The following is a 19821-nucleotide window of genomic DNA, read 5'->3' as shown; positions in this document are numbered from 1 at the left end:
TAAATGTAACATGTAAGTAAGACCGTAAGTTTAGTGTATTAATGCAGTTATCATTGCTTGGGTTGAAAAGACCGGCAGATTCAAGAGATTCCTGCGGTGGTTTCTAACTTCCTCTGTTTTTAATTGGTGCTGACACTGAGAAAGCAGGCTGTAAGATGTGTAATAGCATTCACCATACAATCCGTGCCTAGGTCATATTTCTATACTCTTCCTGAGGTGGATTCAGTGTCCTAGTTACTCCCAGGAAGCTTCTGAAATGCTGTTATCATACGTATCCTAGGAAAATTTTTGAAGGGTATCCCCCATTGAGATGCTCTTAATTTAGGCTAAAGGGCTTTCCCACTAGGGGTTATTCCAGAATATATCTGGTAAACTTCCCATTGTACAGAAGCCCTTAGTAATTTTTTATCTTGTAATGACACGTTTTCAGGGAAGAGGCACTACACAGCCCTACAGAAGGAAGTTGTGTCTATGCAAGCTTTTCAAAAACTTTGTGTTTCAGAAGAACAAAGCATGAGCAAATCCTTTTGAACCAAGGTGGTTTCTCTCTCATGACAGCTATCAAGAGCACATTAATTTTAGCACCTAAATCTGCATTCAGGTGCTAACTGCTGTGTGAACAAATCTGAGATATTTTATTAATTTTTCCCTCAAAGAAAATTGATACATTTAACCCAAAAAACCTATTCCAGTCCCCCTAGGACAACACAAGGGTGGGAAACAGATTATTTTCCTCTCGCAGCAAGTAGCTTCAGGGGTGAATGTGTTTGTTTTAATGCCAAGTTTATTTTGTGTTTATTTCTCCCCCTATATCAACAGCACTATGAAAATAATATCCAGTCTGTGTTTGGTAGGAAAATGGAAAATCAATGCAAAAAGAGAAGACAATGAAATGTTAAGATTTGTTGCAGTTAACAAATGTAATTTTTCAATAATTACAACAGCTGCATAGATGGATAACCAGGTTATTTTAACTGCTGTTTACTGTAATAGAAAATGAAGAGATACTACTCAAGGTTTTTGGCAGAAAATGGTGCCAGTGTTTCTCTCAGAAGCCATACTTCTCATGTCTTATTCTATTCAGCCATGGGTTGTCCATCAGACCATGTCTCACAGTCTCCTTACAAGTTAAAAGAAGCACTGAATAACTGATACAGGAGGATTTAGCCCACAGCAGAGAAACTGAGGAAGTTTTCAGCAGTCATGGTTGTGTGATATCCATCATGCTTTAGCTGTAGTCTTAAATAAAGCATCTGTATTTTCTATGGAAAGGCACAATTTTTAAACAACCCTATCACTCAATTAGTGAGCTCAAGTAGATTTGATCAGTGAGTTCAACTCAAGCATGCTCAATACAAGCATTCCTCTGAAATGTGTTACTTAATCTCCTGTTGGACTGTCCTTGGGCACTGAGTGGCAAATCACTCAGTGCCCATAGATGTGGAACTGAAGTACTTACACTTGATCATCCTGTGCTGGCAGAAGGGATCTTTGTACTGATTTCAGTGACAGTGTGAAAAGCCCCTTGCCTGCTTGCATCACAAAAATCAGTCAAGCTGATTGCAGAGGGCAGCTGACTCGGTGATGTATTTGAATTGTTTCTGCCTTCCCATGCCAGCCTGCTTTGCAGGTTGACTTCTGTAACATTAGCACTGCTTTATCATTGCTCTCATCAGCTTTGGTGAAGCTGTGGCTGGAGCTCTTACTAATAAACATGAATGCCTTTAGCATGCTCACTGTTTTAGTCCTATTCATTTTCTTTATTGCTGATTGTAGTTTGTGATCAATAGAGGTGGAATTAGGATCAGGGATGCTGACTTACCACATTTTTTGCATTTGGTTTCATGGATATAGTCCCATAAATTTCTTCTCCTCGTCTCACAGTTAAATAGTCCTCCAAGTAGAAGACAGTTTGCTTCCAGTGAGTATAAGGAGCATCAGGTGCTAAAAAATATGTATGGATATCACTTATTGAAAATTCCTACATGCCTTGAAAATCAAATTATGACTTGGGAACAATTGGGAAAAACCCTTTCTTCTCATAGAATGCTTTATGTACTATATTAGCAAACATACTTCACAACAGAACAATTCTGCTGAGTGTCAGTGGGTTGTCTTCTAATTTTTACTGGAATATGCCAGATGTGAATCACACCCAGCAAGAAGGATTCTGCAAAATGGGTTACAGGGCAAAATAGGCACTTTTTTAATGCTCTCCTTTCAACCCACACGTGTTCAAATTGGGAAGATCTTTACCACTAAGTGCTTTGAATTTCAGAAGCCTAAATTAGTTTAAAAAAAAGTTATACAGAAGCATGAAGGAAAGGTTCATCAAAAACTATTAATCACAATTTCACAGATGAAACATTTGACTAGTGATTCCAAAACAGCAGATTTTATAGTTTCCAGGAGGATAGAGCTGATGAAAGGGCACTTGCACCTTGATCTGTTTTGGGACTTTTAAAAGGCATTTTGGGCAATTTTCCAGAGATGGAAACTGGTCTAAATTAATTTCTAGTCTTGCGTAGCAGAATCAATTTCAGGCTTTTAATTTACTTATTTGATTTTATTTCTGATTTAAATGCCAATCTTTGAGCAATGCCTAATGAACCTGTATTGGTCACTTCTGGTTCCTACCACTCTTGCAGTCAAGAGGATCTAGGAACCTAAGAATAGCTGTACAAGCACAGAGACTTCCTAGCCTGGCAAAAAAAGCCTCTGATAAATTTATTTTTCTTCTGTTTGTATTCCCCAGTCACATGAGGTCACTGTATTGTATCATAATTAACACTGTTTAATAAAATAATGATCTTATTTCATTTCAATGTCAACATTTAAAAAAAATATTTAGCCTTGAAAATTCGTTGTGACTGGACAAATACTGATGCTTTTTAAAAAAACTGGCAGGACAGGAATTTTTAACTGTTTTCTAAAATTCTAGAATCAGAAGACCGATATAAACCAACTTTTTTTCATAAACTGTGCTGGCAAACTGGTATCTTTGAAAGGAAAAGGATTGTACCAGCTAATTTCTGTCTATGTGTCCAGACAGTTTTAATGACTGTTAATTTCAATTGTTTAATGAGATATCTTCTTGAAGGAGTTCAGATCCAGACTGTTTGCTATTTGGACATGGCTGCATAAAATTTCTAACTGAAAACATGTTAGACCAAAATGAAATTGAATTTATATTCTCAATCATAACTGCTGCCTTGTACACACCCACGTACATGTGCACATGCCCCTGTGCAAAGCCATTTTCCCTAGAAAAGCCTGACATAACTGGAAACTTGTGCCCCATGAACAGGGTAGGGGTGAGTGTAATACAGGCCCAAGTCTCCAAGTCCACCCCAAATTACACACTTATTCATCATTTAAGAAATAACACATCAATGAAGTGGCACTTTGTCATGTCCTACAAACTGGTTATTTTACTGAATTCACTAGAGCTTTGCCAACAGACACCAGGTGAGAATCTACACCAGTCTTCTAGACAGTGGTGACCTTCAGCAGCAGATGGCCAAACGACCTTTTTATGGAGTAATTTCTTCTGGCCCTACCTTACCATGATAAATTAAACAGAGGCAGAGAAACTCTTCCTTCAACCTCCTGTCTACATGCAGGCTGTCTACAGGATGGGGTTTTTACAGGATGAGGTTTCTGGGATTCTAATTAACACTGGAGGATTTTCTTTTAACTTTGCTCTTGTACTGTTAGAGAAATGTCTGAAGATTGGTGGATCAGGCTCTGCAAAAGAGCTGTTTAAAAAATTAAAGACATACAGAGCTTTACTTAACCTCATCTGCGGTGTTGCCTGTGCTAACCCTCCCTTTTGCTGATCTAGAAAATGTTTTAAAGAGTGATGTGTTCTTTCAACAATGGCTTGACTGGTGGGAGAGTAAGGAACACCAAAAGTGTGCCGAACTCTCCAATCCACTAGAAAATCAGCCAATTTCTTTGCTGTGCATGCAGGGCCATTTTCTGTTATTATCTTTAGGTACCTGTAATGAAGCAAATGCAAAAAAAAATTGACAGGCATGACTGGCTGTCTCACCTGTATGTACTGAAGCAAAGACTGCACCTGAAAAGGCATATACTGATAATGGATATTTTAAAATTTCTTGGAAGATGGGTATTTGGTAATACCTGTCTGCTACAACTGCAAGCTTTGCAATCCTCGTGGACTGACTGCTCCTGTTGAGACAGGAGGCTGTACAAGTTGGCAGTCAGGACAGGCAATTGCAACACTCTCTGGTTTATTCAGTCTTGTAAACAATGCCTTAAGGGAATGGAGTTATTCCTTTAAATATTTGGTCACCAAGGCAAGTTAGAGTTTCCCAGCTGGGTTGTTAGAGACGATTCACATAATCACTACGGGTATTTTTATAGCTTGGAAAAAATGGTAGTTTTTTTCTAGACTCTGGGGCAAGCCAGAGCTTTGTTGAGTTTTGGATTTGGGGAAAACTAGGATGCAGAGCTGCTATCTCTCACTGAGCCGATAATTCCCTGTCTGATCTGAGAAATTTGACTCAGGATTTTGCTAAAACTGGTGGGGAACATATTTTTTCCTGCTGAGCTCTAAGGTTGATAGCCATTGTGAAACTCTGCCTCTGTTTCCACAGAATTCCTATAAGCAGTTGTCCTTTTCCCATCCTGCTTACCTCCCCCAAAATTACAATGGTTTTTATCACTGAAATTCAAACGTGGTGGTACATTAAACCTTCCTGTACCATCTAATCAGCAGCACTGATAGACTAATAGCAACAGAAAGGAAATCAAAAGAAATACAGATTACCTGTAGAAAATCCCATCTTCTTGTGGCACTTCGTAAATTCAATATTAAAATAGGTGACCAAGGCATGAATGTAATCATTACGCTGAATTTGGAGGCAGAATGCAGAAGTAAATTCCAATTCTTCAGTCTTCACTGTATAAATGTCTACTTCCTGTTTTGAGGAGAAAGAAAAAGACATTTAGACGCAGATGTCTGTGACTCTCAGGTAAGTGTTAAGTGATGTACTTTAGTATTTCATTTAATGATCAGACACAAAGATGACTGACAGCCTTTTAACACCGTAAGAAATCAGAGGTACATTCTAATCTATCAAATCATGAGCAAATGATCCAGTTATCTGACTAAGCTGACAGAGAGGACACTCACTGAAGAGTGAGTGTTCTTGGGAATGGCAGGGAGGGACTCTAGAAGCTGGAGAAAATCAAGGTAAAAAGGTGCTTTGACAAATACAGGCATGATAGATGTTGATAGATACAGGTCCCAGTTCAAAAACCTTTTATCATCAGGGACTGTCAGCATGAGGACAGATGCCAGAGTTGGATTTTTAATAAAAACAAACGTATTTGTTTGTGCATCTCTGGAAAGGAAAGTGATTTGACTGTGTCAAGCAGTCAAAACATTTGAGGCATGAAAGTGGCCTGCTTTTTGATGCTTTCTAGTCCTATGTCAGTCCCAACAGTGAGCACAGGGTTCTTACTCTTGAGCAAGACAGAAGCAAACCATGTAAATCATACTATGGCTTGATTGCAGTAGTTGGAAGCAATGATGTAGTCTTCAAGATTGCTTATTTCCATCAATATTTAAATCTCACTGTCCAAGGCTTGGAGTGTGTTTTTCACATGGATCTGATTCTCCCAGCAAGGTACTGCTTTTCTTTGGGTTGTTTCCAAAACGTGTAGTCATGATAGGGAGGATGGTAAGTCTGAAGTACTGTTCTGTGGGGAATGCTTCCTGTGCACTTTCTGGTACCTTCACTGCTCATTCTCATACCCCTATTGCTCATGCCTATAGGGAAACAGAATTTTTGTAGGCAGAAATCCAAATATTCTCTACTCTACCAGCTGAAGTCAGGAATCACGTCTCTGACCTTACCAGCATTTCTTAAGACTCGCACTGCAGAAGTGGAGAACAGAGTCTAGACTGCCCATTAGAGGGCTCTTTTAGGGCACATTAGAGGGCTCTTGTAGAAACTGCCTTCTATAATTTAAGGTAAGTCTGCAAAAACAGACATAGAAAGATGCAGCCATATTTCAGTTACTGAGGCCTTTGCATGGACCCCATTTGTGTTTCTGAGACTTAGAAAACTTACAGGGAGATGATTTAAGCAAGCCATAGTTTTGGCCTGCCTCGTTAACATTACTGCTCAAGAACAACTTAATCATCATGAAAATTATTCTACTGCATTGCAATGACACCCTGAGGCACTAGTGTTTATCAGTGACCTATGCATATAATTGGTCTCTTAAAGCTGTGATAACCTTAAAATGTTTTTGGTTTTTCCCCCTCCAAACAAGGTAAGAAAAAAGTAGGAATGAGAACTTCTGAGGTCTCCTGGCAGAATTCCATGGCAGCCTGCAAAAGTTGCTTTGCCAAGCTAGACTGGACTGGTGGGTGACTGCAGACTTCTGTAGTTTTTGGTGTCTTTTGAGTGATCTCACCGTGGGGAAATTGGGACTCAAGTCTAATGGTGGGGTACATTAAAGGGAACTAGCTCCCTCTCTCTGAGCTGTGTTGGCTCTGCAGGGTAAAGGGAAATCAAAAGCACTAGGAAATATTTTCGTTAGTCAGTAGAACCTCCTCAAAAATACTGAACAGATGTCCTGGATAAACTGTTGGTCACTTCTGCAGTCCTTTTTTTAAGGACAGAAACATAGCTTTTTTGCAATGCAAGGTATGAGACAAATGTGGGGGCTTTTTTATTAACTAATATAATTTTGAGAATGGCCAAGTCTGGTTTTGGCAATCTCTTTGAATTATACTCTGGCTACTATATATTCTTAATTAAAATGGCAACACTCATTACAGCTAACTGCACAGGGGACAAATGATACAAACTGGAGTTAAGGTTGCTTCTAGAGTGCCAAGGGACCTCTTTCCTGATCTCCTTTCCAGACAGTCAGGTTAGTCAGCTAGGATTTTGTGAGCATGGAAATATGCTAAACATTCAAATCTCAGTGGATGGCTGGGTTTGGTGGAGTTCTTTCACGTTTTCTTTGGGGTTTTTTTTTGGTTTTGGTTTTTGTTTGGTTTTTTGTTTTGTTTTGTTTTTTGGTTTTGGTTGTTTTTGTTTGCTTGTTTATTTGTTTGGTTTTGGATCAGAGAAGAAAACACAACTGTTTTACTAAGTATGAAACAAACTTTTCCATTTTTTTTGGCAGTGTTACTGACAGCAGTAGGCCCTCAGTAGGACACCTGTACACTTCTCCTGAGTTCAGTTATTGATTCTGGTGGTTTGAAGACGCTTTGTTCCCACTACTCTCCCTGGCTGATTTGGTTTGGAAGTTAAACAAGGACTCCTATTTGGCAGGACAATTCCTGTGCCCCTCAGATGTATTTAAGAGACCATGCAAAAGGGAATGGCTTTCAAAAGAGAGAGGATGCCGCATTCCCTGCATGCACCACCCCTACTGCACCTGTGGCCTAGTGCCTGAAGTTCCTTAAAGCATCCAGGACTTGGGTTACATCCAGTTTCTGAGGAGTACAAAAGAGGGCATTTTACTCCAGTCTCCAGCATTTTAGATAAGTGTCATGGCTACACAGCATGCACAGTTGATGTCTTATTTTGCTGATTTTGTAGAACAATTCAGAGTGTCTAAATTGGGAATTGAAATAACTGCAGAAGCACAAGACTCTGACTGGTCTCTGAGGAATGTGTCTAGTGACTAGTCCATCCACTGACTAATGTAGAGAGAACCCAGATTCATTTGGTAGGCACCCTAAATTAGCTGGCTTTGGGTTAAATACAACCCTAAAAATCCCTCTGTGAATCTAATATGAACAAGCTGTGCTATCCAAAAGTGCTGTAATAAAACATTTAAATAATTAAACATTATGGCTTTGTTTATTCTCAAATGTTTTCTTAGGCTAATATTATTCTCTGAATTCACAAATATTTTCAGGACGAAAGAAATGCACTTTATATAAATAAACCATGTGAAAAAGCAAACTAAATTAAAAAATATATAACTGCAGAGTCTGTTTTTCCTGCTTCCATATTGCTAGCTTGAATATAAACCTCCCTCCTTCATGCTTTTCATTGACAATTTTCTCTTTCTTTAGTGATCAGTTTTTGAGATTAGTGACTGATTCTGGAATGGAGGGTGCTTTGTGCTTGTGTATTTATTACCTGCTTTGCTCCCATGGTACCTCTACATGGAACAGCACCACTCAGTTTATGGACAAAAGATGTCAAAACTAAATATAAAACCTGAATAGACACACTTTGAAAATTTTTGTCTGTCATCTTAAACCAAATTACTTTCAAAGACCTTCTAAATAAAGCATTAGATTTGCACTTCAATTACGGGTGTGCAGCTTTTTATTCCAGAGCAGCCAACCCATTTTGCTCCCTGATCTCTTTCTCTCTGGACATATTTCATAGAGTCTAAATAGCTGTTTCTTTTGTGTGTAATGCAATTTTAAGCTGCTCTGGTTGAGGGTGTTTTCGGGCACAGCCATCTTGTGTTCCCCTCAGTGCAGATGGACTGTGCATGCATACGTACTCATGTAGAGTTTCTACTTCTGTTCCTTTTTGCTGCTTTCAGTAAAGGTTCTGCAGACTGGAGGCATGGCTTTCCCTTTTGCATATGGGAATACTTAATGCTGTGTTTGTTACTGGCAAAAAGTGAAAGGGAAAAGTTAGAATTGACTCTTTGGGATAAGTGAGTGTACTCTTGGATTCATGGACCTGGTACGACCACTGCTATTGATGCAGACAGCCTTGCTCATGAGAGTCATCCCACATGAGGAGGATTCCTTCACGTGCAGGGAATTTTAGAGCTTTCAAGTGTTCCTGCAGGTAGTTCTTGCATTGTTAACATCATCTTGTGAACAGGGATTAGTGACCATTCTGTCTTACATCTAGAGCAGCGTACCAGTTAACCTTTGGGTGCAGATGTTGGGGCTGAGAGAGCACAGTAACATTCTACATAAGGCTAAGAATTAGGAAGTTAGACAAATAAATTGAGTTCCAATTCTGATCACATGTTCTGGTGTTAGTTATTTCCTCGTCAATTCAGAACTGATGCTTCAGACTTTCTTACTGCAAACAGAATCATTTACCCCTTCTCCTCAGCAGCATGCTATCAGTAATTTCCAACCTCTATTTATGAGAAGGTAGGGCAATTCAAATTCATATCTAAGTACACCACATCTCTCTTCATCCAGTATTTGCACATGCAAAATTTTTAAGAGTCTTCAGTTACAGCCTGCAGTAACCAGACGAGTAGAGACACAAGGAACATCTTGCTTTTGGGAATTCCGTAAGAAATCAAGGTATCAATGTTCATGCTCAGGTCATGGGACAGTATTGAGCATGTGCAACGTGCAAGTGCTGGCTAATTCAAAACTGCACAATTTTCCTTCATAGTGTTACATGTTTCTGTGATGACAGCATTCTGCAGCTGGTTCAAAGCATGCAAAGATAGTAGCAAAACATAAGCAGCAGGTCCCAAAATAATCCTAGAGTTAATAATAATAATTAGGTATATTTGGAATCACCAAACCTTTATTAAGCAGGCGTTGGTCACCACTTGCTTTGGATCTACTATGTCCACCAAGGGCTCCTTCATGGCAACATCCCTAATACAGGTCATGTCAAAGCCGTACACATTCTCCCACCCTGTCAATCCAAATGGATTTGTCAAGGTTAGCAGTAAGAATAGAAAATATTTTTTGTTTCTCAAAGCATTTTTCTTTTGAAAGAATTTCTACCATCCCCTAATTCTCAGATGCCCCCTTTAGCTCTTTGGTCCCTGTTCCAGTTGTCCATGTCATCATTGCTACTTTACAGACAATGCAGTTGTGGCAAAACAAGCCCTCAGTGTACATCTTTGAACAACTGACCCTTTTTTTTGGGTGTCTCCAAAACCGTTACATGAGATTTTTCAATGATTTTTGTGGCTTTAGACACTTGTGAGTGTTGCCCAAAATCATCTGATGTCAGGCTGAGTCTTGGGAATAGCTGTTAGGGATGCTATCCTTTCCTATCCATGCTGCTTAACACTTACTTTCTTTTTTTTTCCCCACAGATTGCCACTCAATCAGAAGTTTACATGCTCTTGTGATTATTTAAGTAGTTTTAGTTTCAGCAAGTGAATTACTGGCAGGAGTAGAACTGCAGGTGTGTCTCAATAGTTGGGACTGCAGGTTCTAATCTGCATGTATATCATGACAGAAAAGCAAAAGGTTCACTTTGAAAAGATTTAAAAGTCATGCCAATCCTCTGTATTTGAATAGTTCTTCTGATTGTTCCAACAGATGCTTCTTATCATGCTGAGGATTTTTTGCACAAAATGAAAACATTGAGAAATGGAAAAGTACACTGGCTTTGCTTTTAAGGTTGCTTAACAAAGTGAAAAGAAGAACCTTCAAACAAGTAAAATCTTAGTCTTATGAAGGATGTAAGTCAAGGTCCATTCACTGCTTCATCTAAAAGTCTAAACTGAATACTGGGAGCATTTTAAAAAACGGTTTGAACAAAAAGCAAAGTTCACTCATAAACACATTTGCGAGCATATTTGAAATGTCTCATTTTTTTCAGAGCATAGCATTTGAGCTACTGGGGTTTCCAGAGGAGTATGACTGAAGAACTAATATGATAGAAAAATCTGCATATTTCTAAACTGGAAAGAATATAGGCATGAATGATTCTTTGATACCACTTTGTTATCTCTTTATTGGGTTGTGAGTTTCTCAACATTTCAGGGGAGCTGGTGTTCAAAACTTTTGTTTCAGGCATCATGAGCATGTGCGAACTTCAGATTACATTTATAGAAGTCATGTGTTTCTATGTGATTACTCAGAAAAGACTAACTAGAAAACCCTGAAGAAACAGTTTATTAATTGTTTATTTATTACTGGGGTCTCCATCATTTACTGTACTTCAGCCTACATGGGATACCTTTGAAATATGTGCCTTTATCTGTATTAGGCAGACAGCTGTCACAGGAGGTAAAAAGTAAAATTATATGTTTTACATTTTGCAGGAAATCAGAGTAATTGACTATAGCGGTACTCTGTGGCATTAATCTTCAGTTGGAAAAATCTGAAGTTAGATTTTTTTAGAAACCTCATATTGCATTATTTCTTAATCAATATAACAGTTCTCGAATGCCCTTTAAAATGCTCAGCCCCTCATCTCATATGAAGGCAAGACTCTCTCCTCCTTAAGACAGAAAAAGATGAAAAATTGAAATGTAAGGAGACACCATCAAGCATTTATAAATGGAAAGGAGAGACAAGATGGTGGCACAGACGGGTAGTGAGGTGGAAATAACTGAAGACACAGAGGTATATAAGGTAAGGGGGGGAAGGAAATCAGAGGTGAGATCAGAAAATAAAGTGTCTTCAAGGTAAACAACATTTTAGAAGAGGAAAAAACAACCTGAAACATTTTTTCAAATGACTAAAAAAGAAATAAGTTGAAAACAGAAGTATTGTCTGTGAGAAAAGAAAAAGACTCAAGGTCTAGAAAAGAAGGGGTTCAAAAGCAAGGTGAAAGAACCCATAAAGGATCTTAGGACAAAACGACCCTGATTCCTTTACAGAATGGATGCCTCATACATCCATTTGAATCTGTACATTTTGTAATGAGTTTAGCTGTCAAGGTCATCACATAACTGAGGAGAAAAATCTAGACTGTGCTTGAGGAGGAGATATAATCCTTCCTGGCACCTACAGAGAATTCTTGTCACTGCCCCACTGCACTGGGCTCACTTTTGACCCAAAATAGCAATTCTGACCAACTGGCAGTTCTGTTTATTAGCACTGAATTTGATTACAGAAACACCAAGCCTTCTTTTCTGGGAGGAGGTGAGAGGCAAAGAATGAGGAGTTAGGCATTTTTATTTAAAGGTTGTCTGAACCCACTAATTTAACTCAAACTTTCTCATTTATCTTTGGTTAATAAACCTCCTTAGGAATTTTGAGATTTTTTATTCCCTAATGGAAAATACCTTTAAGTGAAACTGCCCAGCTCTGAAAAATATATAGAATCAAAAAAAGTTGAAAGGAAAAGAAGAATGCAATATTGCAAAACTTGTTCGTTTGATCACAAGTATTATGATCTTATGATCAAATCAATCCAAATTTGGGTGACGTGGGGACAAGTTGAACACAAACCAGCAGTACAATCTGGTGGCGATGGACGTGAACCCCATCCTAAGATATAAGGAGTGTCCAGCAAAACTGGCTTTGCTTAGCCTGAGACAGCAAGACTTGTGGTGGGATCTAATTGCTGTCCACTGCCACAGAAACAAAGAAAAAGTCAGCTTCTCTTCAGGTGAGGAGGGAATGAAGGCAAGTTTCAGCAAGGAGAAGTCAGCCTACATATTTAGAAACTTGTTTACTCCTAAGGGTGCTTCACTCAGAGGAGCTGTGGAATCCCCATCTCCTGACTGCAGGGCAGGGCCCTGTGGGTGACCTGCTTTAACTGTGAAGTCTGACTTGGTTGGAGCAGGAGCCTGGACTGGGTCACTTGTAGATGTCACTAACAGCAGTGTCATTCAATGACACTTCAAGGAAACCCTCCCAACATTTAAAAAGCAAAGGAAAAGTCAATTTTATGCATCTATGAGGTATAAAAAAAATAAAATTAGAACCCTTTTTTAACATGTAAGTAAAATTTAAATTTCTGATCCTTATTTTTAATTTGAAAATTCTCACACAAAATGTGTTAAAAAAAGCTTTACATATTGTGGGGTTTTTTCTTCTTGACAAGCTTATCATGGAGATACAATTTTTTTCTTGGTTTATTTCTTCACATTTACAATTTATTTGCATCTTACTGTTTTTATGTTTTTGTTGTGTTAAAACTAAAAATAAGGACCTGGATGGCAAAAGAATATTACTGGTTTTTGTGGCTGTTACGATGGATTATATATTTATCAAAACAACAACAAAATTGAATCTCCTATAATCCACATTTTAAATACATCTAGAGGTATTAATATAACTCAAGGCAAAGTCTTAATGAATTTATACATGCATCTTTCCTTTGTGCACTTGAAATTACAGCAAATTTCCCGAATTTATCAGCAGACCAACATTTTCTCAGAGTTCACATTTACATTGGAATTCTGGCCTGCAAAGAGCTTACAGAAGGCTACTACGAATGAAATATTTTAGGGAAATAGCCATAGGAAAGGGTTGCTGGCAGGTGCTTACTCACAGTGAATTTTGAAGTCCTTGTACTGTCTGTCTTCAATTGCTACCACGTACAAAGCAGCTCGGTCTGGAAACATTAGCCCTCCAGGTTTCTGTTGATGAATTGTGGGGAAATGGATCTCGTAATCTATTCACCTGACAAAGACATCACATTTTGAACTGCACATACAAAAACCAGACAAGCACCCCTTGCATGCCTTTATTGTTTTCTGTCAGATTGTCACACCAGCTTTAACCTCAGCCACTCTTGCAGCCTGTGGCAATGTCATTAGATAGTGTCTAGCAAACTTCGCCAGCCAGCACTTAATCAAAAGCAAAGCTCTTTCACTGAGGTTCCCTTTGTTATCTCCTCGTTAAAGCCTAAGAAATGGCACTTGGAGATGTAACCGTGTCTTGTTATGGCAACAGTAGGGAAGGGAAAGCTTGTAGTCAGAAAATAAATGATGATTGCCCCAGCAAGGAGCACGACATGCAGAGCACCTACCAGCCACTTGTCTCGTGCGAAGATGACTGTGTTTAACATTGACTCATAGAACAGACAGTAACCCATCCACTCGCTGATGATGATGTCTACTTGATCCACAGGTAATTCAACTTCTTCCACTTTACCTTTAAATATTGTGATTACTGAAAAGAGAATCCAAAGAAATACGTTTCACATAATAAAACACCTGACTAAGTTCCTTTCTGGTGAATGTCAGGCTGACCTTTTCAATATGATTCTCTTCTTGAATGCCTGTCGATAAGGGGTGACTCCATGTGACTCAATGCATTTCACACTTTTAAAAAACTATTCAGAGTAAGTATAATAAATAAAATTTTTAGTATCAGTATAAAAGGAAAAAAAAACCAACCCAAAATCCAAGGGCCAAACAAAAAAACCCACCATGTCTAAAACCAACAGAAAAACAGGCCTTACCTGGTTATCTGTATGATCTCATTTTACAATGCTCTTTGGAATTTGGCAGATTTCTAGATCATTGACCAAGTAAGGCAAAGAATCCACTTAGAAGCCTTTAAACATCCCTGCAGGTTTACACATGAATATTTAAATGGTGGGCCATATTTAGTTCAGTTGTAACAAATACTTTTGTTTTAGGACCACTACAGAAGTCACCAATCATTTCTACTTTTAAAATAATATTTCTTATTTCCAAATATATTTTCAGCTTGTGATAAATAATTTTCAGCTTGTTTTTCTCTGCTGTTTATACTGTTTGTTGCAGTGGATAAAGTCTCATGGTTCTGGATTCTTCCTTGACAAGGTACCAGAGGCACTTGAAATTTAGGAATAAGGTGAATATTCTACTTTCCATTACCAATTGATAAAATTATTACTCTTAATTAATGGCAATTTTTAATGATAGGAACTTCTACTGATGAAATGGTCAACATTCAGTTTTGGAAAAGTTAATTTATTTTAATTTAATTTAATTTCATTTAATTTAGCTAGAACTAGGTTAGCTGGCTGAGCGTGGAAGTGTGGGTTGAGTGATTTTTAGAACTCAGCCCAGGGAAAAGGAGGTTTTGTCTTTCCCAAATACATGCAGTACTAGTATTACTCTAACCAGATGTGGCCACTTCATTTGAGTAGCAAATTTTTAATCCAGACTGGCCCCCTAATAAATTGAGAACACTCTGACTCAGACGGGTACCACAAAGTATCAGCTGATAAGAGCAACCTGACTGGAAAAGAGCACAGCTCTCCTCTCTTTGCTGCTATTTAAACTCCTTTCTTTCACAGTTAGTAATTCAACAGTTTATCTGTTGTTTTACTGAAAGCTCTTCATGCCTATAAGCTCCAGCCATGAGCTCTCTTTAGTTCTCTTTTCTCCCAAGAACTTTCACTGCCACAATTCTTTTGGAGTGAATTTTAGCACTGTTGACAGCTGCCAGAGTGACACACCAGCAGACTTTGAAGCCCCCTGTTTACACCCAGAACAGTCACAGTGTAAGCTGCAGCAGCAGCAGCAGCACGGGTTCCTTCCACCTCCCTTTACTTCATAAGGCATCATGTGGGAACAAACTGTGCTGTCCCCAGATGTATTGTATGTATCTCTTCTGGAAACAGTGGGTTTTCTCTTGGTTCAGCCCCTTTTGCTGACTCTGCATTTCAACTTTTGGGCCGGCCGGGGGGAGGGGGGTGTGGGAGGGGGAAAGAAAATTTTCCATGAGCAACAAGATCCTTTGGCTCACTACCTGGCTGCATAGAAATAAAAGTGAATGTGGGTCAGTGTAGAGTGTGAAAGTGTAAATGTTGGTCCAGGTGTGCAGTTTGGAGACCAAACTGCAGTCAGGGTGGCCTGAACCTGTCCTGCCAAATCTCCTGCCAAAGGGAGGGGGCTCTGCTTCTTCCTCCACGGTTTCCCAATGACTTGCTCCTTGTAGAAACAGGAGGAAGGAGCAGAGATAAATACCTTCTGCACCCTCTGGAGCACACTGGAACCTTCTAATTTATTCTGACAATGGTCCCCTCACACACAATTCCTGTTGCTGGAAATCCAAATGCAAATTGATTTGTGGTGTGCTATTTGTGTCTCTAGCGGATGAAAGACCATTCTGGGAACATATGGCCTCTGCATCCAAGGTTCAGAACAACCAAGGAGGTCACACCTCCCTGCTTTAGTGCCTTATCCCTACTGTGGAGAAGAGTATTTTCTAGTCCTTTGCCTCCTTCTTTTCCTGAACGAAGAGCTGCATTCACTGGCTGGCCTCTAATATCCCACGTCACTGCTGTTTCACACCACAACACTTGAACACCCGTGATGTGCAATAAATATTCCTCCCAGAGAGCTCGAGGTTAGTCAGAAACTGCCAGTGACAGCAATAAAAATTAGAACAGATCTGAACCAGAACAGAAATCCATTCCTGCGCATGTGCGGGCAGAGCATCAGCGCAGACCCAGCAAAAAGCGGGGGCACTTGGTGCAGCCCAGCCATGACCTGCTCTGCAGCAAAGGCAAGCTCTTCACAAAAAAGCACTTTTAAACAGGAGCTGTCTCACAGCCTCAGTTAAAAAAAGACTGATTTTTTAGGTTGTTACAAAGATATCTTGTGTGCTGTGATTTGGAGGAGGACTGAAGGCATGAAATAGAACTTGATGGGGGTTATTTTGTGCTAAGAGTTTTCAGTAGCTTGGGGTTACTTCTAGGTTTTTGTTGGTTGGTTTTTTTCTATTTAGAATTTCCACAACCTTGGAAATTTCACCAGCTTTCTTTTCAAGTAAAAAAGAAGTTTTATATGATATTTTTATTTTATGAATTGAACATTTTCATTTGTGTGAGTGTGTATTTTGATAAGGTTTTGAAGTATTTTTTTAAAGTTGGGAGTCAGAAATCTTAGTGAAAAATTTTTACTTTAAACATCATTTCAATTTGAATGGCAGTATGGGTGTTTGTACATCTATTCTGTTTAAGAGAGAAGGTGGAATTCAAATGGCAGAATTAATTTGATAAGTTCAGTTCTAATATAGGGTCTTCCTTCTGCTTTGCTAAACCGAACTGCCTATTGGTAAGTCCTATTAACTTCTGTAATCTCTGAGCCTAGAAATAAATGTAGATATAACAGTAATTTCAGCGAGGAATTGTTGTAGTGCCTAGAATGAGGTGTTTAATTTGGTAATTACCTAAGTAAACTCTGCAAAACTACCACTTACATATAAAACACACAACATAAATAAATCAGAAAAAGCAAAATTGTTATCTTCTCTTTTTCCTGAAAGAAAAACAAAATTTTATATGCCTTACTGTTGTCCAAGTGGTTGGCCTTGATAATTTTTTCTGAGTAGTCAGATATACTTGAGCATTCAATCTAGGAAAAAAAGAAAAACGAGATAAAGAGGAATTTATCTGTTAGAGATCTCAGCTCTGTGAATAAAAACAACATCTACTGAAGGCAGTGAAGACTCTACAGAGCATATAACCATTGATAAAGAGTAAATCAAACCTGTGGGGAGGATAATAATTAATGACATCTTAATATTTAAATTGCAGTCTGTGTCTGAGTTAAACTGGCTCCTGTAGGAAAGACTGCTTTGAAAACTGTTGAAATGTGAAAAAAAAAGAGAGGTTCTACCTACAAAATGTATGTAATTTATTAATTATATTATTTAATTTATTCCTGCTACTTTAGAATATTACCTCCTCCCCCACAAAAATCTGCTGAATGGAATGAATTAGGATGGCGCTAAATTTCCATACGTATTTTAAAACAAAATACGTTCAAACTTTGTGAATAATATTAAAATTCAAATATGCCAGTACTGGTCTATGCCAAGAAACAATTGTTTTCTATGTGAAAAATCCATAATCTTTAGCAAAGCTGCTATTCCAAAAGAATGCAGGCATTTTACACATAAGAAATGACTGAAATTTTCTCTTTACAAGAACATCCAGATCTGCACGGATTTTTCTTTGACCAATTCAGTGCTTTTTCTAGGAAAATAATTACAGAGTACCTCCTAGTTTTAGATTTGCCCTTAAACTCGGTAAAATCTGTGTACTAGCATAAAAGCACGTTCGCAATGACCTTTACTATCTTTTAGAGAAAAGCTACATTCCATGGATCTCTCTGGGTTTTGTGCTCCTTGAAAATCATGAAGGCCTAAGTTGCTTGTAGTCACTGAATCAGTTCCTAATTTACCTCTTCCAAATTTGGCATTAAACGGACGATACTACTTTGCATAATCCTTGTCTCTCTAATTCCCTTATGGGAATGTCAAATAGAACTATATTATCTCTAATGAAGTGGTTTATATATCCAGTGAATCCCATTTAATCTCTAAAAGTTAAATTGTGCTTGACCTCTGTGATAGCACTCACAGATGGCAGGACAGCGGGTGCAAGGACACAAAAATCCTTTATTGTTTTTATATTGTCCATGAAACAGACGTAATAGCAGTCATAATATCAATCCCAGTCCCCATGGGAACACAAGCATTAATTCTGCTTAGCTTGCCCGTGCATGTAAACCACTCCTCAAAATGTCTGGCTCTGCGGCCTGAGCATAAAATAAAACTGCCTGGTGGGAAGGAAAGCCTGAGTGCCAGTCCAGAGAGTTCAAGGAAGAAATACCTTGAGGTGAGGGCCATCCTTTTGCTCCATCCAGGTTCCTCCCTTACTGTAAACTGGACAGACTGTGTGCCCCATCTCTAGTTACTGCCCTTTTACTCATTTTCCCTGTCTTTATTCATATCTGTCTGACATTTTTAATTACATTGCCCATTTTGGATGGTTTTTAAATAAAGAATGCATATGTAGGTGTTTGGAGGTTGCTTTCCAACCCTTCTAAAGAAAAAGGTGCAAAGAAATAAAAAGTTCTCTCATGAATGATGACAAGGTTCCAAAAACCCGCTTCCTTCACAAAGAAGCAAAAGAATAAAAAACTCCAACACTTCAATGTTTCATGAAGGAATACATATTTCAGAAAATAAACTTGCTTTAGGGTGGCTAAAGCTGTTCATCTGCATTTTGACTTGGACTCTATAGTGTGGCTGAATTTTAATTTAAAAAGCAACTCATTTCAGAAAAAAACCCCAACCCTGAATTCTGTAGGTGAAGAAACAGAGGAAAAATTGGTGTTGTCAGGTTTTTTTCCTCAGTTTTCTTTCAAGTCAGTGATCTGCTCAAATCTGGCCTATTTTGCAAAGCATTTGGATTTTATGAAAAGTGCATGTTCCAATAAAATAAGCCTGTACCTGAGTTTATAATCACAGAATCATATAATGGTTTGGGCTTGAAGGGACCTTCAAAGGATTGCCCTGATTCCTTGGCCATGTTGAGAATCATGAGGTTCACACAGGCCCACTCCTCAAGCCTGACAGGACTCCTCTGTGTGGCGTATTTTCCCTCAAGTATACCAGCTGCACAATGCAGTTTCGTGTCATCTGCAAACCTGCTGAGGGTGAACTCAAATCCCACTCTCTCTTGTCCTTAATGAAGATATTAACCAGTAATGATCCCAGCATGGACCCTTGAGTTGCTTCCACTGTATCTGGTTCTGTGTGTGTATATTCACCTCTGCTCTCATTTTACTTCCGCTTCAATCTACTGATGCAAATGTCTCCTCTCTTACTGCAGTCTCTTCCTCAGTCACAAGATTCCCAGATTTCCCCTGGGCTGTGTCCTCATCACCAACCTTTTATACAAAGCAGCTAACATGAGCCTTCATCTTCTGTGTCTGTTTAACTCCTTCTTACCTGCACTGTCTTGTTTGTCTGAAAATACCATAGAATTCAGATAGTTCTACTGCAGGGATTGTCCTGAATTTTGTATGACTAAATGTAGCAGATGAACCAAGGCTTCAAGGGATATTTTATGTATTTTTGTGTCCTTCACTGACCCTTCCCAAGCACTGACAGCTATGTGCCAATCCTATCTCTACATTTCTTACAACAGCTCCCCGGTTAGATGAACATCACTTCATGACATATTGTTACCCTCCCACAAGGGTTAGGGCTCAGAGCAGGTGAAGAAAGAAGAGAAAATGAGGGGGCTGGTTCTGTTCAGGCTGTAGAAGAGATCCCCCTCAATCTAAAAGCTATATAAAAGTATCCCAAAAGGGCTTGCAGGGAAAGCAAACTCCTTTCTGAAATGCACGGGGAAAAGACAAAAGTCAGTAATCATGAGCTGTGGCAAGGGAAAT

General features: G+C 38.8%; 1 protein-coding gene across 1 annotated transcript in view; it reads right to left on the bottom strand.

The window, feature by feature from the left end:
* PRMT8 (protein arginine methyltransferase 8) overlaps positions 1-19821 on the bottom strand; it is a 58852-nt gene that overhangs the window by 1639 nt on the left and 37392 nt on the right. The window contains exons 5-10 of the mRNA XM_008634869.2: positions 16926-16989; positions 13665-13807; positions 13185-13272; positions 9520-9635; positions 4796-4946; positions 1823-1944 (exon numbers count right to left, since the gene is read on the bottom strand). Of these exons, the coding sequence (XP_008633091.1) occupies positions 1823-1944; positions 4796-4946; positions 9520-9635; positions 13185-13272; positions 13665-13807; positions 16926-16989 (684 nt within the window). The remainder of the gene's footprint in view (positions 1-1822; positions 1945-4795; positions 4947-9519; positions 9636-13184; positions 13273-13664; positions 13808-16925; positions 16990-19821) is intronic.

This window comes from Corvus brachyrhynchos, unplaced genomic scaffold, assembly GCF_000691975.1.
Source record: "Corvus brachyrhynchos isolate BGI_N302 unplaced genomic scaffold, ASM69197v1 scaffold44, whole genome shotgun sequence".
NCBI classification, from domain to species: Eukaryota; Metazoa; Chordata; class Aves; order Passeriformes; family Corvidae; genus Corvus; species Corvus brachyrhynchos.
Note: the sequence above shows the minus strand (reverse complement) of the source record. Positions and strands in the feature narration are given on the sequence as shown.